The sequence below is a fragment of the Podarcis muralis genome, chromosome 5 (genome assembly GCF_964188315.1).
Source record: "Podarcis muralis chromosome 5, rPodMur119.hap1.1, whole genome shotgun sequence".
Taxonomy (NCBI): domain Eukaryota; kingdom Metazoa; phylum Chordata; class Lepidosauria; order Squamata; family Lacertidae; genus Podarcis; species Podarcis muralis.
This window is the reverse complement of record NC_135659.1, coordinates 12,686,067-12,701,350: the sequence shown is the minus strand read 5'-3', so window position 1 is coordinate 12,701,350 and position 15,284 is coordinate 12,686,067. Positions and strand designations below refer to the sequence as shown.

General features: G+C 43.5%; 1 protein-coding gene across 7 annotated transcripts in view; it reads right to left on the bottom strand.

Annotated features, from left to right (window-relative positions):
- The window catches only part of PBX1 (PBX homeobox 1), a 236,359-nt gene that overhangs the window by 45,664 nt on the left and 175,411 nt on the right, over positions 1-15,284 (bottom strand). For all 7 annotated transcript variants that reach the window (XM_077928282.1, XM_077928281.1, XM_028732473.2 and 4 more), the window contains exons 3-5: positions 13,206-13,450; positions 4,396-4,586; positions 3,000-3,135 (exon numbers count right to left, since the gene is read on the bottom strand). In XM_077928282.1, coding sequence (XP_077784408.1) covers positions 3,000-3,135; positions 4,396-4,586; positions 13,206-13,450 — 572 coding nt within the window. The remainder of the gene's footprint in view (positions 1-2,999; positions 3,136-4,395; positions 4,587-13,205; positions 13,451-15,284) is intronic.

Here is a 15,284-nt window from a genome sequence, read left to right as displayed (position 1 = left end):
AAACAATGATAGAAAATGTCAGCATGCAGAACCTCTAAACCTTAAACCATATTGGGCTGGTGGCAAGGGAGAAGCTCACAATGTGATGCAATTTCTCTGCTCAAGAAATTAGCAAAGTCAAGGATGCTTTAACCTGAGAATACAAATTTAGAGTAACAGGAGATTCAGATTTGAAAGATGAAAGAGAGTTATCAATATCACCCAACAATTCTACTAAAAGTTCAGAGTTGCTTCTGCATGCTGTGGCAGTTACTACCTTAACATGCCAAAAGAAAACAGCAGCTCCTCTAGTTGGGGAATCCAGCATTAGCTTGCATACAACATCTCAAAACTTGGGGGTGAACAATCCTCACAGAGAAACACAATAGGAGCATGTGTATGCTTGTGTGTCCAAAATGTCATTAATTAGTTAATAAATAACTTGAAAGAGCAGTGAGGCATAAATGCTAATTAATTCAATTTAGTATCTGGTTAAGTTACTAAAACATAAATGAATCTAAATGTCAGAGACAGAATGTTGTGTAATAGTCTATATGAATTAGTCAAGAGCAACTCATACCTAAGCAAACTTTCGTTACTTAAAGAAAAATATTTAGCAGATAAAAAACATGCAGATGTCCAACCTATCAGGAAGTTCTCCTACACAAGTCTCATTCATTTTCAAGGGGGCTAGTACAAGAGAACCCTGACAGCTGTCGTTACTTAAACATTTGCTAGCCCACATGAGAAAGAAACAAAAGAAAAATAGAAAGGTTGAGTACACAAAACTTCTATCTGGTGAATGTGTCTAGATGAAAATGCACATTGCAAGATGCAAATGGCAAGAGAAAACAAGAGTAGTTTCTGCTGAGTCTATTGAAACACAATAATCTCTGCTCTGAGTCTACTGGAACACAATAATCTCATCAGTGATTTGGGTGATGGAAGAGCATACTTTTGAAGCTGCAGGTGAAACCAAGGAGGAGGAATTGTTAACACTTTCAATGACAAAAAGTTTGAATCAAAAATATGTGAACTGGAAAAATGGTCAACAAAAAAGTAGCATGAAATTCAATAAAGACTGGTATGGCCGGACTTCCCAGTCGGAAGCGATCTGCAGAAGGTTGCTGCTATCTCCAACTGCATATACTGGGAAACAGCTCTTAGGCATTGCTACCTTCTTAATTTTAGGTTGCCCCCTGGATCGTGGAATGTCCATTGGCTGAACGGCAAAAGCCTTTTAAAAAGTCACAGCATTATAAAAACTTGAGAGGCAATAGCATAAAGGAGCAAAATCCAATTTCTACATCATCCATAGAATTACAGAATCAAAGAATCCTAGAATGGTAGAGTTGGAAGGGACCCTTAGGGTCACCTGGTCTGACCCCCTGCAATGCAGAAATCTTAACAAAAGCACCCATAACAGATGGCCATCCAAACTCTGCTTAAAAACCTCAAATGAAGGAGTCCACCACCTTCCGAGGGACTCTGGTCTGCTGGTTTTGATTCTTCTAATCAGCCAGAGTGGTCTTGTTATCAACCAGGTACCTCCAGAAGGTAGGAGCTGAAGCAATGGCTTCAAGTTACAAGAAAGGAGACTAAACATCAGGAAGAACTCTCTGATAGTAAGAGGTGTTTGGCAGTGGAAAAGACTCCCATGAAAGGGGACGGACTCTCCTTCCTTCGAGGTTTTAAAGCAGAGGTTGGGTGGTCATCTGTCATGGATGCTTTAGCTGAGATTCCTGCATTGCAGGGGGTCAGACGAGATGACCCTCAGGATACGTTCCAACTCTACAATTCTATTATTCTATGTTTCAACCTATGTAATAAATTCATGCAGTTCTTGATGACACAAATCTGCTCAGCTTCAATCTGTTTCAGCAACTTCCTTATCAAGGAAGGCTTCACTGAGAGTTTGGGAAGGTTGTGAGGAGCAATAATTCCACCATTCATAGTCCCATCCTTGAGGGTAGTCAATAACTGGTGGCCAATAGCTGAGCTTTCCATTCTAGGAGCACCCAGCTCCTTTGTCACCTTAATAAGAAATCTCAAACCATGTGGGAACACATAAAATAGCAGAAAGAAGAACATTAAGGAGGTGTTATGTTCAGTAGCAAATGGGAGAGTAATTACTATGTACACTGCTTGACAAGATGGAAATTATCCTGGAAACTCCCCCCTCCCCTCCCCCCCAGTCCATCCATGGCAATATAGTCTTCACAAAAGTTTCCTAAATGTGGTGGTTTTCAAACGTTCTGCTTTCAGTGAATCCTTTCCACATGGCTTTTGTCAGCCTTGGAAACCACTGTCAGCACTACAGATGAATCCAGGGCACATTCTAGGATGAGCTCTTAGTTCACATGCAGCTCTGGCCAAGAAGCCTCATTGTTGACCCAGGTGATGAGGGTACTATCTGAGCAGACATCCAACAAGTTGTCTTTCATGATCTTTTCCCGCTGCTACAGATTTTCTCACTGAGCAACTCCAGTTAAACGTCGTGAGGTTGCCCAGAATAGTTGCCCATGATTCTAGTGCAAGCAACACAGGCTGTGCTCTTCTTTGGATTAAAATATTCAAGGGCTTAAAAATGATCCTGAATACCCAATTGCCCTATACAATCCTTGTACACAATTCAGCAGAATCATAGAACAATCCCCTGTAAGGCAGGAATCTTTTGCCCAACATGGCACTCAAACCCAAGACCCTAAGAGTCCCATGCTCTACCCTCTGAGCCATGAGTTTTAAGAGTCGTTCCCCCCCCCCAAATACACTTCCCTAGACAACTTCTACATTTCTTGCTTAGCAGATTTCTCCTTTCTTGTGTCCTCAGAATTCTGTTGCTCCCCAGTCCCTCATCCCCCTCTTTGCTCATTCTTCATTCCCAATGGTACTCCCTTTCTATGCAGACACTTTTTTTTGCTGCGGGCTCTTTCCACCTCTCCCAGATTACATAAATGGATGGATAACTAGACAGACAAGACGGGTGCTCTCAGAACAGAACAGGCACCTGGGTTTCTTACCTGTGAGACTGTGATGCCACATTTCTTGGCTAGCTCCTCTTTGGCTTCCTCACTGGGGTATGGGTTGCTGAGGTGGGAATAGAAATACTCATTGAGGATTTCTGTAGCCTGCTTGTTGAAATTTCTTCTTTTCCGCCTGGTCAAAAAGAAACGGATGCTCAGTACTCAATGACCTAAAAGCAATGTATTTAAGGAGGAGCCCACAGTCACCAGGAACACATCAGTCTCAAATGGTCAAGCTAGATGTTCCATACAGATTCGTGCATTTCTCCCCACTTCGTAAAGTGACAGCAGCCTTGGGAGGATGCAAATCTGACTGGCAAAGTAGTGAATCATTTAACCCTTTCCTCATGTGACAGTTTTCTGATGAAAATTACCTTCCATCGACTGCTCTTCACAAACGTGGAAGGTGATTTTAACCCACCCAAGAAATGGGCTAAGTGCCATCACCCCAACTGCTGTGCTGTTACTCCCTATGTCCACCTCCAAAGATTCTTTAATAAAAAAATAAAATGTGAGAAACTTGCATTTGTGTGTAACGTTTAGCTCTGTGCCAAATTAGATATTAGGGGAGATATCTGGATCTTTTGCAGGAGTTTGGAGCATGTTGTCGGTTACAGTGCAAACATCACTCACTGCCATTTAAACAGAGCACCTTCCATCGACCCACTTCCAAGTGGCCTTTATAATTCCAGTTTATTGGAAAACAGGCAGAATTTCACGTGGCACTGTCCACATACTTGAAAGATGGGCAAACGATGGGAAACTAGCTTGTGCTCTGCTCTGTAAAGGGGGCGGGGGGCAAAAAAGTAGAAAAATCAGCATAATAGTGAGAGGCCTGGCCAATAACTTTTCTCCCCGGTGTGCTAATTTCCTACCTGCAGAGAACTTTTGCATGGGAGAGCATTCAAAGAGGGCATCTCCTCCCTGTTGTCTGAACTTGTACAGTCCATGTTATTTTTATTTTGCTTTTCAATTCTAGCTTCGACAATTGAATTTGTTATACATTTAGTTTGATCTCAGTTTGTACAGAAATAACCTTGTAGCTCATCTATCTTCTTCCCCAGCAAGCTTAAGCAACTATTTCCTTTAAATGGTTCAATAGTAGCTTTCGTTTGTTTTGGGGGTTTGTTTTTTTTTGGGGGGGGAGGTAAAACAGCCTTGAAAATCTACCTTGAAGGAACAGGTAGAACAGTTTACAGTTAGTGATCCACAAAAAAAAAATGTTTACTAGCTCATGCTCCCACATATGTTAGTCATTTGTGGCCCCAACATACTGGAAGAAGATGAAGAAAGGAGAAGAGGAACAGTCTCTTTTCCAATTTACAAGTCTTCCTTCCTAGTCACATAGAAGTGTTTCAGTGAGTGGTTCTTGATATGCCTGGGGTAAACTCACCGTGCATCGAGAAATCGGGAGCGCAGGATCATGACAGCTTCACATGTGCTCTGTTTGAGTTGCATCTGGATGGAACTGAACTTGCGATGGATGATGCTGACCATCCGCTCTATCTCCTTGGGTGAGATGGGCCGGGTCCTGCTCTGCTCTCGCAGCAGATTCATCACGTGAGTGGTGAACTCGTTGCATGCCTGGGACAACAAGAGAAAGAGCGAGAAGATCCCTTAGGACCGGAGGAGTCACTGCATGCTGTGCAAGAGGCGGCTGCAGCAGGGATGTAGGAATCCTGCCCCTTTATTCCTTCAAACGTTGTCTGGTTTTCTGCCCCATGGTCTTGACCATCTGCTGAGCAACTCTACACAATATCTCGTTTAGGGAAACCACCAATGAAAATAAGATGCAGGTAGGAATATGTATCCAAATACACATCTTGCTTTTCATAAGATGTGCACTCAGATCCTTATTTAGGTGTGCAGCTAAATTCAATCGTTTCGTACTTCTTTGCTTTCAAGTGGGTGCATAGTTGGATGTGCATAAAGATTCTTCAACCTCCAGTGAGCTTCTGTAGAAGTTTCTGTATCCAGCCACCATTTTTTTTGCCTCCATTACTTCCACAAGAATTTGTGTGTACTGATAATCACTCCCTTAGTAGAAAGTAATTGGATATAACCCAGTAGCAGCCTTTGGGCTTTAAAATTTCAGTGGTACCCTGTGCGAGGCCAAAATTCGCTGTCCCCGTCTCTCACCTTCCAATGCAAGAGAACCAGTCACACCCCCCTAAATCCGCCTCTTTATAAACAGGCATATGGTGATTATGGAGCCATTTCACGCAGGTCAGAAATTGAACCTTTCGGATTACTGTGACACCTCTATCTAATACCATTATGGAATAAAAGATCCAACACCAGTTTATGACAGGACATGAGCAAATGCGAAAGAGCATGCGCATGCACACATGGACTGATGAAGGCGCAAATTTCTGACTAGGGGGAGAAATTCACTTTGGTTCACATTTTATTGTGAACCTACCTAATTTGCACTTACCAATACACAGCTAGCCTTCAAAAATTGCACTTCTACCAATTTGGCCGTGCAGTTCTCCAGCCAGACAATGCATACAAAATATATATATTAGGGGAAAGTGTGCATAAATGCATATATTAGTGAAAATAACATGAAAATGCATTGTATTACTAAAAGCTGCGTGCAACAATTTGTATATTAGGTAAAATTAAATATAAAATGTCCATATTAGGAAAAATGCAAACTAAAATGCTGATGGATTATCATGCTTCCAAAAAAGTTTTTTTTTTTTCAAATTTATGCAGAAGTGAGGAGAACCGAATTTAAGATTGGAAAAACTCAATTTGACAGGTTCATCTATTCTTATCTGTGACAGAGCTGAGCCAATGGTCTGATTTATTTTGTTTGCATTTATTTAAAAATGTACACCCCTACATTAAGAAAACAAAAACAAAAACCTTAGGCAGCTTTTTTCCTGTGCATGAATGATCATTTCCCCAAATGCGCAATCGAAATGTATGTCCAGAACTCAGTGTAAGTATCAACTACAGAGCCACAGATGTGTGAGAGAGTCTATTTGCAGACAGGAAAAGAAATTGTCTAGGGAAGGCAAAGTGTTTTGGTTACTTAATGAGATGCTCTCAGAGATGAGATGAGCCTTTGCTCTGTTGATATGGCTATAAGAAGTACTGCCCATGTGATTCTGGAATGGACCTGCCATTAGAAGACATAAAATAAACTATTTGAACACATGATCAGACATTTTTCTGCTGTCCGTTGCACTGCATAAAACCAATCCAGTTCCAAACAAGCATTCCACTTCCAGCTCATACGAGTTCAGTTTCAGTCAGGTTAACAAACTCTCTGGCTAGCTAATATTCTTCAATAACACAGGGAATCAACATTACAGGGGGAAAACATCCACACATAAGATATTGGAAACAGAAATATATAAAGGACACCGAAGCATTAATAGGCCACACTTGTTTGGCACAGGGTCAGATAGTGCTTGAAAGAAACTGGCTTTATTTTGCTGAAGGAGAGTTGGTGGAGGGCCTCCAGAAGAACAATGGTGAATGCTGTGAAGATTACACCCTATGGAAGTGACAAACCTATGTCAAGACCGGGTGGGGGAAGAGGCACACACAGTGGTATTCTCTCCCATGGGACAGCGGGAAAGATTCCTGTGAGCTGAGCATCAGGGAGAACAAGTTGTGCAAGAACCCTTCTGCCGGCCATGCTAGTTTGAAGGGAATTGTTTTGTGCCGAGGAGTGGGATCCCTGTCTGAAGTCTAAAGTGGTCCAAGCTCAGAAACAGGTTGAAAACCTCAGTGAGAACTAGGCCAAAGACTGAGGGTGGAAACGAACAGCACAAAAGCTACAGAGTGGGTGGGTGTTGAATGGAAAAAAAATCAGTTCACATTTAAAGGCAAGCCTATCTAATTTGGGGACGCGGGTGATGGAGGGACGCGGGTGGCGCTGTGGTCTAAACCACTGAGCCTAGGGATTGCCGATCGGAAGGTCGGCGGTTTGAATCTCTGCAACGGGGTGAGCTCCCGTTGCTCGGTCCCAGCTCCTGCCAACCTAGCAGTTCGAAAGCACGTCAAAGTGCAAGTAGATAAATAGGTACCGCTCTGGCAGGAAGGTAAACGGCATTTCCGTGCGCTGCTCTGGTTTGCCAGAAGCGGCTTAGTCATGCTGGCCACATGACTTGGACAAACACCGGCTCCGTCGGCCTGTAAAGCGAGATGAACGCCGAAACCCCAGAGTCGTTCATGACTGAACTAAACTGTCAGGGGTCCCTTTACCTTTACCTATCTAATTTGTATATTCTGAAACAATATTCAGCCAGAAACACAGCCATCCTTCAAAATCCACACTGAATTTAGCAATGCAGTTCTCCAGCCAGGTAATAAGCACAAAAGTGTGTATGCATATGTACACACAAATGCAAAAAAAATAACTGTACATATAAAACTGGGGCAAGCCAGAGGGCTGAGGTACAAATAGTATTATTAATGTTATTGTTGTTAACATGTGAAAAAATGCAAATACTTAAGTTAAGTGTCCATATGAATACCTACTCTATGGATAGCCATTTGCCTTGGATGCTTTAGTTGAGATTCCTATATTGCAGGGGGTTGGACTAGATGACCACTGGGGTCCCTTCCAACTTCCAACTCTACGATTCTGCAGTACTATGGATAGATTCATCTTGGCTGTGACTCAGCCTGGAAGATCTTCTCGGTGCCTTACGGGCCTTTTCCCACCTGGACTGGGAAGGGCCGTGACGGACTCCAACTACAAAAGCTGAGACTGTAGAAGAGGGCCCGGGTCATGGAGCCTCAACTTCCACAGCTACCTTGGAAGGACTGGCAGCAACAGCAGCCATGTTCCATGCCAATGACAATGTTCTTTTATCTTGATAATTCTGCTCTTTATATGTGTGCTTTATATTTGACTTCCTTTAATAATGTTTTCTTTTTAAATGTTCAAGATAGTATTTTCGTTTCCTGCTCATTATGTTGCTTTGAATGTATACTTTATACGTGACTTAATTCAGTTGTTTAATTCTGGACAGTTTTATTTGATGTTTTAACGTAGGTTGTAAACCACTTCCAGATTTTTCCCTTAAAAATATAAAGTGGTATAGAAATGAAATGATGATGGTGATAACAACAACAACATATTAATGAAAACAACACATATTTTGGGCATTCCTCCTGACTGGAACAGGCACTTGTCCACTGAATCTCTCTACAAATCCCCTTCAGATCAGGACATGTTCCCATATCATCAACTCATGCAGAAACACAGATCAGGGCCCCTCGACGAGTATGCAATTCTTACACAATCAACAAACAAATCTGTAAATAAAAGTTTTAATACGCCCGTCAGTGAGCAAAAAGTGTGATTTGTATCTTCTGGCTACAGGGTAAGCTCAGTGAACGTATTTGTGTCAAAACTGGAAAACAGATAGGCTGGGCCAGAGCATTTCTTTGTGATGTGTGTAGGGTATTTATTTATTTATCTCCCAGTAAGTTTCCGAGCACAATTCAAAGTGTTGGTGCTGACCTTTAAAGCACTAAATGGCCTCGGTCCTGTATACCTGAAGGAGCGTCTCCACCCCCATCGTTCAGCCCGGACACTGAGATCCAGCACCGAGGGCCTTCTGGCGGTTCCCTCATTGCGAGAAGTGAGGTTACAGGGAACCAGACAGAAGGCCTTCTCGGTAGTGGCACCCGCCCTGTGGAACGCCCTCCCTTCAGATGTGAAGGAAATAAGCAGCTCTCCTATCTTTGAAAGACATCTGAAGGCAGCCCTGTTTAGGGAAGTTTTTAATATTTAATGCTGAATGGTTTTTAACACTCGATTGGAAGCTGCCCAGAGTGGCTGGGGAAACTCAGCCAGATGGGCGGGGTATAAATAATAAATTATTATTATTATTATTAATCTGCAGGAAACTTTTTACATGGACCAGAATTCAAAAAAATGTCACCTATGATTCCTATCGCTGTATTCTGTTTCATGTGTAGAACTGGCCTAGAAGTGAGTCATAGATCAGGGATCCTCGTAGAAGCAGGCCAAAGAAAATAATTGTTCTGCCACCCTGGTAGTCATGAGCACTGGGGGTGATGCAGCCCAATAGGTTCAGGGATGCACCTTCCAGGGCAAGAGCTGGAGCTGACGGGTGGCACCCAGCAAACAGTGGTGGCTTAGGAGACAGCAACTGGGAGGAGGACAGCCCCCAACCCCCATTAGCACCTCAGTTGCCTCCGACAAACATGCACAAATGGGTTTGCTGCTGAGCAGTCTTGTGCATTTATTGCTTGACAATCCCACTGGTCACCTCTGATAGAAATGGAATCTCTGACAGTTACTAACGCCAGCCCAAACTTTGGCAGCCGGTGATGAGAGCGGGTGAGTTATCACAGGTTTGGGGATGACGCGAATCAACTCATTGCAAATACAAAACATGACACTTACTTTCAGCAAGTTTTCCGCCTGTGTGTTAACAAGGATAATAATTAGAGCCAAAGCAGCAGGGTTGTAGAGCACATCAGGATCCCTGACATGAAAGGGCAAACAGGTAATAACTGAAATTAGACGTGCCAAAGGCATCTTGCTGCCAGAAGCTCGCACACCCAGTTTCTGGAGGGCCCTGTTCTTGATGTCTGACCACAAGGTTAATTTGACAGAGGATTCTTAATGTCAGTTTCTTCGCCGGCCGTATCAAGGAGTCTTCCTTTCCCTCAGCCAGGTGGGGATACGATAGGAGGAGGCATGTGATGCAAACATATATCGCCTTAAGGCAAAGACTAACGAATGGATGGGCAGTAAAGAGATTCTTATTCCCCAAGTCCTACAAAGGCTCCAGGCAGACTGGCTCCTTGCACAAGCCAACCTATCTGAACTGCTCTTCCCATGCATTTCTAGGGCGGTGAGACTGAAGGAGAGAGCTTGCCACACCTGGAAGAGCATGATTTTCCATTCAGTTGCTGGTCGGGCACCTCCACAGCCTAGTTCACACAATATGAGGGCTCTATCAGGGGTAGGCAACCTAAGGCCTGTGGGCCAGAAGTGTCTCACGGGGGTCGTTTAACTGGCCCACGAGCTGCCCCCGAACCGAGCCGCCCGTGTGGCGAGTCCCTGTGCGCTGCACTAAACCGGCGCAGCGTGGTGCAGGGACTCGCTTCTGCGGTGCCGGAAATCACATCTGCACATGCTTAGATGCCGGAAATCGCAGCCGTGCGTGCAATCCAGCCCACAGAGGGATCTCAGCTGGAGTGAACCGGCCCAGGGAAGGAAAACCTTGCTGACCCCTGGGCTCTATGGAGCAGCATAGCAGGGGTAACAAGAACCCCCGGCTGGGTGAGGCTGTCTGTCAGGGTAAGTCCTGTCGAGAGACAAAGGTAGGATTACTGCTGATCTCTTTTATTTACATTCCTGCCCTTTGTTAGAAAGGAAACTGGGTGCCATCCTGGGTATATTTGGAATAGGACCAAAGTTTACTCACCACTCTTTCTTATGAGAAAGAGGCAAACCAAGGAGCTGATCTACAGAGAAAGCTAGTTTCCATATATTTATTTCTTCCTCGCTATCTCTAGGGGAATGAGAAGCGTTTCTTGTCCCTGTTGCTCCCAAATGAAGTTCTTTTCCCAAATTTGCCAAGCCCAGAGGCCAAACCTGGGAAGATTTTAAAGGAGCTGAAGTGGACCCAAAATGGCACAGCCCCTTCCTGCCAGGGAAGAATGGGTGAGGGAAGATCTCCCTCTACATCAGGAACAAGGGTGGAAGAAATAGTGACGTCTGGATCTGATGCCCTGGTGAACGCTGCTGCCTGAGGCAGTCACCTTTCCTTGCATCGTGGGTGAGCTGGCCCTGGTGTGCTGGGAGAGTGCTAGGGGAAGATGGCTCTAGTGGTGATCGCTCCAGCTGGCAAGATGAAATGCTTGTGCAAATGGAATGTTCATCATAGCACAACACTGAATTCCACCCTTAGAGGGCATTTTTAGTGAATATCCTGGAATTTCCAGAAAAAGGAGGGAAATCTAAAAGAAACCCACTCTCAATAGAGGAGGGAGTTTTTCCTGTCTAGTCAATTCATTAGCGTTTTAAAAATATAAAGTGACAACAGTGGCTTTGGGGCATATCTTTGGTGCAGTGAATAGGTCTTGTAAATGCTACAATTCATCTTGGGAATCCTTTTAAAAAATCAGCTGAGATGGAAAAAGATGAAACCAGCTTGAAGGTGATCTTTGCAAGAGAAAATTCAGGAATGCTGCCCCTGTTCAGTGTCTTATGCACAAAAGAATTTATGGAAATCCCTTGCGCACATGGATTTCCGTGATATGGAGAGTAGGCGTGTGCATTGAATATCCTTGTCTGTAAAAAAAACTCCAACCCACTAGATCGGGTTGTGTTGTACTAGAATCACTGCACAACTTTTCTAGCTTCTAAATACAGAAATGTATTATTTAGTACTTTAAACCTTTAAATCAATCTTTCAGGAACTATGAGTTTGTCACCTATAAATATTAGGCAAAACTGCAAAGGGAATGTTCAGGTACTATTCAGATATTACAGTATTTTGATAACATGCTTCTCTGAGATCTGGAGGCTAAGGGAGCGGGGAAGAACTCATGCTGATCCTGCCCCTCCCAGCTGCAGTTCAGGATTTAACAGTTCGGTACATCACAATGTATTAAGATTAATTCACAAAAGGCTGCAAGGAGTTCACATGTTGGAGTAAGAAGTTCCACAAAAATTTCCTAGAGGTTCATTGTAGAAAAGAATTGTGTATATTACTCTGACGGCCACATCTATACCATACATTTAGAGTACATTCATAGCATTTTCATGGCTTCCCCCGAAGAATCATGGGAACTGTAGTTTACCACTCACAGAGCTACAATTCCCAGCATGCTTAACAAACAACAGTAACCAGCATTCTTTGGGGAAAGTCATGTGCTTTAAATGTATTGAGTGGATATGGCCTCTGTCATATGTTAAGTATTCTAGGCTGCATCAGCAAAAGTCTCGTGTCCTGATCAAGGGAAGTCATAGTCCCACTCTATTCTGCCTTGGTCAGACCACACCTGGAATACTGTGTCCAATTCTGGGCGCCACAATTTAAGAAGGATGTTGACAAGCTGGAACGTGTGCAGAGGAGGGCAACTAGGATGATCAAGGGTCTGTAAGCCAAGCCTTATGAAGACCGGTTGAGGGAGTTGGGTATGTTTAGCCTGGGAAGGAGGAGACTGAAAGGAAATCATAGAATTGCAGAGTTGGAAGGGACCTAAGGGTCATCTAGTCCAATTCTCTGCATTGCCGGAATCTTATATGAAGCATCCTTAGAGGTTTTTAAGCAGAGATTGTAAGTCCATCTGTCATGGATGCTTTAGTTGAGATTCCGGCATTGCAGGAACTCAGTAATGTTAATGGGATGTGAACTCTCTAAACATTATTTGCATATACAGCTTGTCTTAAGAATCCTTCACCATCAAATCCAACATCAGAGTAGTCCTGTGAGATGATGTGTTATCATGATTAGCCGCAAAGCTTTTCCTGGGCTGCATCATTTTAGGATCTAGTTGAGGAGGCAGCTTGTAGGAATGCTCTCCACAAACAAATCCCCCTGCATGTTGAAAACCAGCATTTCCGGAAAAGGGATTCAGCCAAGTCCTTGGAGAGGAAGGGCAGGGTAGAAATTTGATAGATAAAAAAATTAACAAACCAGTCCTCCCCAAAATGTTATTTTTCTATATTAAGCTTTGTTTATAGAGAGCATCCCAATTGGGATCTATGAAACCAGGGGTCAGCAAACTTTTTCAGCAGGGGGCCGGTCCACTGTCCCTCAGACCTTTTGGGGGGCCGGACTATATTTTGAAAAAAATAATAATGAATGAATTCCTATGCCCCACAAATAACCCAGAGGTTCATTTTAAATAAAAGGACACATTCTACTCATGTAAAAACACGCTTATTCCTGGACCCTCTGTGGGCCGTATTTAGAAGGCGATTGGGCCAGATCCGGCCCCCCAGGTCTTAGTTTGCCTACCCATGTATGAAACTCTTCCACCTGCGTCATGAAGTGGTACTGTTCTAAAAATGGCTTTGCTGCTTTATTCTGCTGAGTGCATAAACTCTGAGAACAAGGATAAGGTGGAATTCGAACCCAGATCCAGCACCTTATCCATAGGACCATGGATTTTTTTGTGTGCAGTCCAACATTATATGTTGGCTTCTACTGTGGTACGGGAAACTGCCACGCACAAGATTAGTACCTGCTCGTATTTCTCCAACTCGGTGTGGTAGATCTGTCGAATTTGAGATAGTTTTGCTCTGTAGTCCGAATGCTCCACAGAATTGTCCGAGCCGGCACCCCCAGATGCTGCGGCTGCCGCAGCCGCAGCGGCTGAACCCCCTCCTTTTTCAGGGCCTGCTACCCCTTCTGCTAAAAGCATGTTGTCCAGTCGCATTAGCTGTGGGTCTGTTGGTTCCTCCTCCTGAGCCCCTCGAATACTCAACACTGTGAGAAAGGACAAAAGTGAAATGCATAGATTAAAACACGGAATGATAGCAACCACTTCCTCAGTATCTAGGAGTAGGCTCCAATGAGTGTCTGCACATGAAGACATAAACCTCTACAGTCCTATAAAGGACCCGCCCTTTCCTGTGTGGACCCTTCTGAGTATCGTCATCATCAGAGATCCTTCTCTGTGTATCCCCAACTTGGACCGAAAGGTGGGTGGCGACCGTAGAAAGGGCTTTTTCGATGGTGGCACCCCCAGCTTTGGAGTTTTCTCCTCAGGGAGATTCAACTGGCATTGAGCTGATGTCATTGAACTTTTGTTAAATTTTCTCCCCATCTCTTTTAGCTTTCAGACACTTGTTGAAGACTTTTTGTTGTTTCCGGTTGTTTTCAGTATTTATTTTACTCTTCCAATTTGCTGCTCACTTTTAAATTACTGCTGGTTTCTAAAGTGTTTCTTCTCATGGTTGCTTTTCTCATATATCAAGGTGTTTTTTTATTGCACTATATACTTTTTAAAATGATGTAGACTGCTGCTTTGTCTGCCTTAACAATATTTATGTATTTTATTGTTTTCTGCTGTTGTTTCTCATAAATTGTTATACCAAATAGGGTACCAAATAATTTTAATAAAATATCTTCCTTTATGAATATGGCTTAATATTTAGGCACAAAATGATAAATTATATTATTTTGCAGTTCTCTGATGCAGGGAAACCCATGAAAGCTGTCAGCAACTGAAAGTGTCTAGACAAAGCCGGGCGATCTGAAGGAGGCCAATAGTTCTGTCTACTGACCAAACCAAACGACCAACCAACCAAACATAATATTGTCTTTAAAAGGCATCTACTTTATTTAAAATGAAGCTCTTTACTTCACTTTAGAATAGTTTGGGGGAGACAGAAGCTATTTTGGGGAGGGTGCAAGAAATGGAGACCTAAAAGGGCTAAAGCAATTTACAGTGGTGCCCCGCAAGACGAAATTAATTTGTTCCGCAAGTTTTGTCATCTAGCGAATTTTTCGTCTTGCGAATTATTATTTAGACAAAGGAAACAAAGTCGCGAGACGTTTTCGTCTTGCGAAGCAAGCCCATAGGGAAATTCGTCTTGCGAGGCAACTCGCAAATGGAAAAACCTTTCGTCTAGCGAGTTTTTTGTCTTGCGAGGCATTCGTCTTGCGAGGTACCACTGTACAGGGTGGGGAAGGAGATGGCTGCTCCCCTCATAGTGACCCACAGCTAGACATGCCTGCACTACAGATAAACGGCAAGATTCGGTCAGCAACCACCACTTTGGCGCAAGCAAAACCATCCACAATTGGCACAACAAGAGTTAAGCTACAGCCAGTGGATTCAAATAGTAAATAAGTAAAATGCCATGCCCTTGTGTGTGCGGCTGGCCAGACCCTGTAGGCTGTTGCCAATTCCGGTCACATATGCAGCTTTTGCAGGTCAGCCACATGAGGCTGTGACAGGGAAGGTGGATGTGAGGCCAATTCGAGGGGACACTTAGTTATTGGGGGCATCATGTTCTTCACATGATAAGACCAGACAAGAAGACTGTTTACACATGCTCTGCATTTATGGCAAAGAAGGTTCAGTGCTGCATTTTCAAAGCAGGCAGCCCAGTTATAAAATAATTATGGAGCAGTAGTTTATGTTCAGATTTCCAAGAGTTGCACAAACATATGGTGATCAAGGTGAGAACAGTCAGTAACTAGATCTGAATCAACACAGCTCTGCATTCTCTCTCTCTCTCTCTCTCTCTCTCTCTCTCTCTCTCTCTCTCTCTCTACTAGTGCCCACAAGTGCAGACTGTCACACTGTTGTACA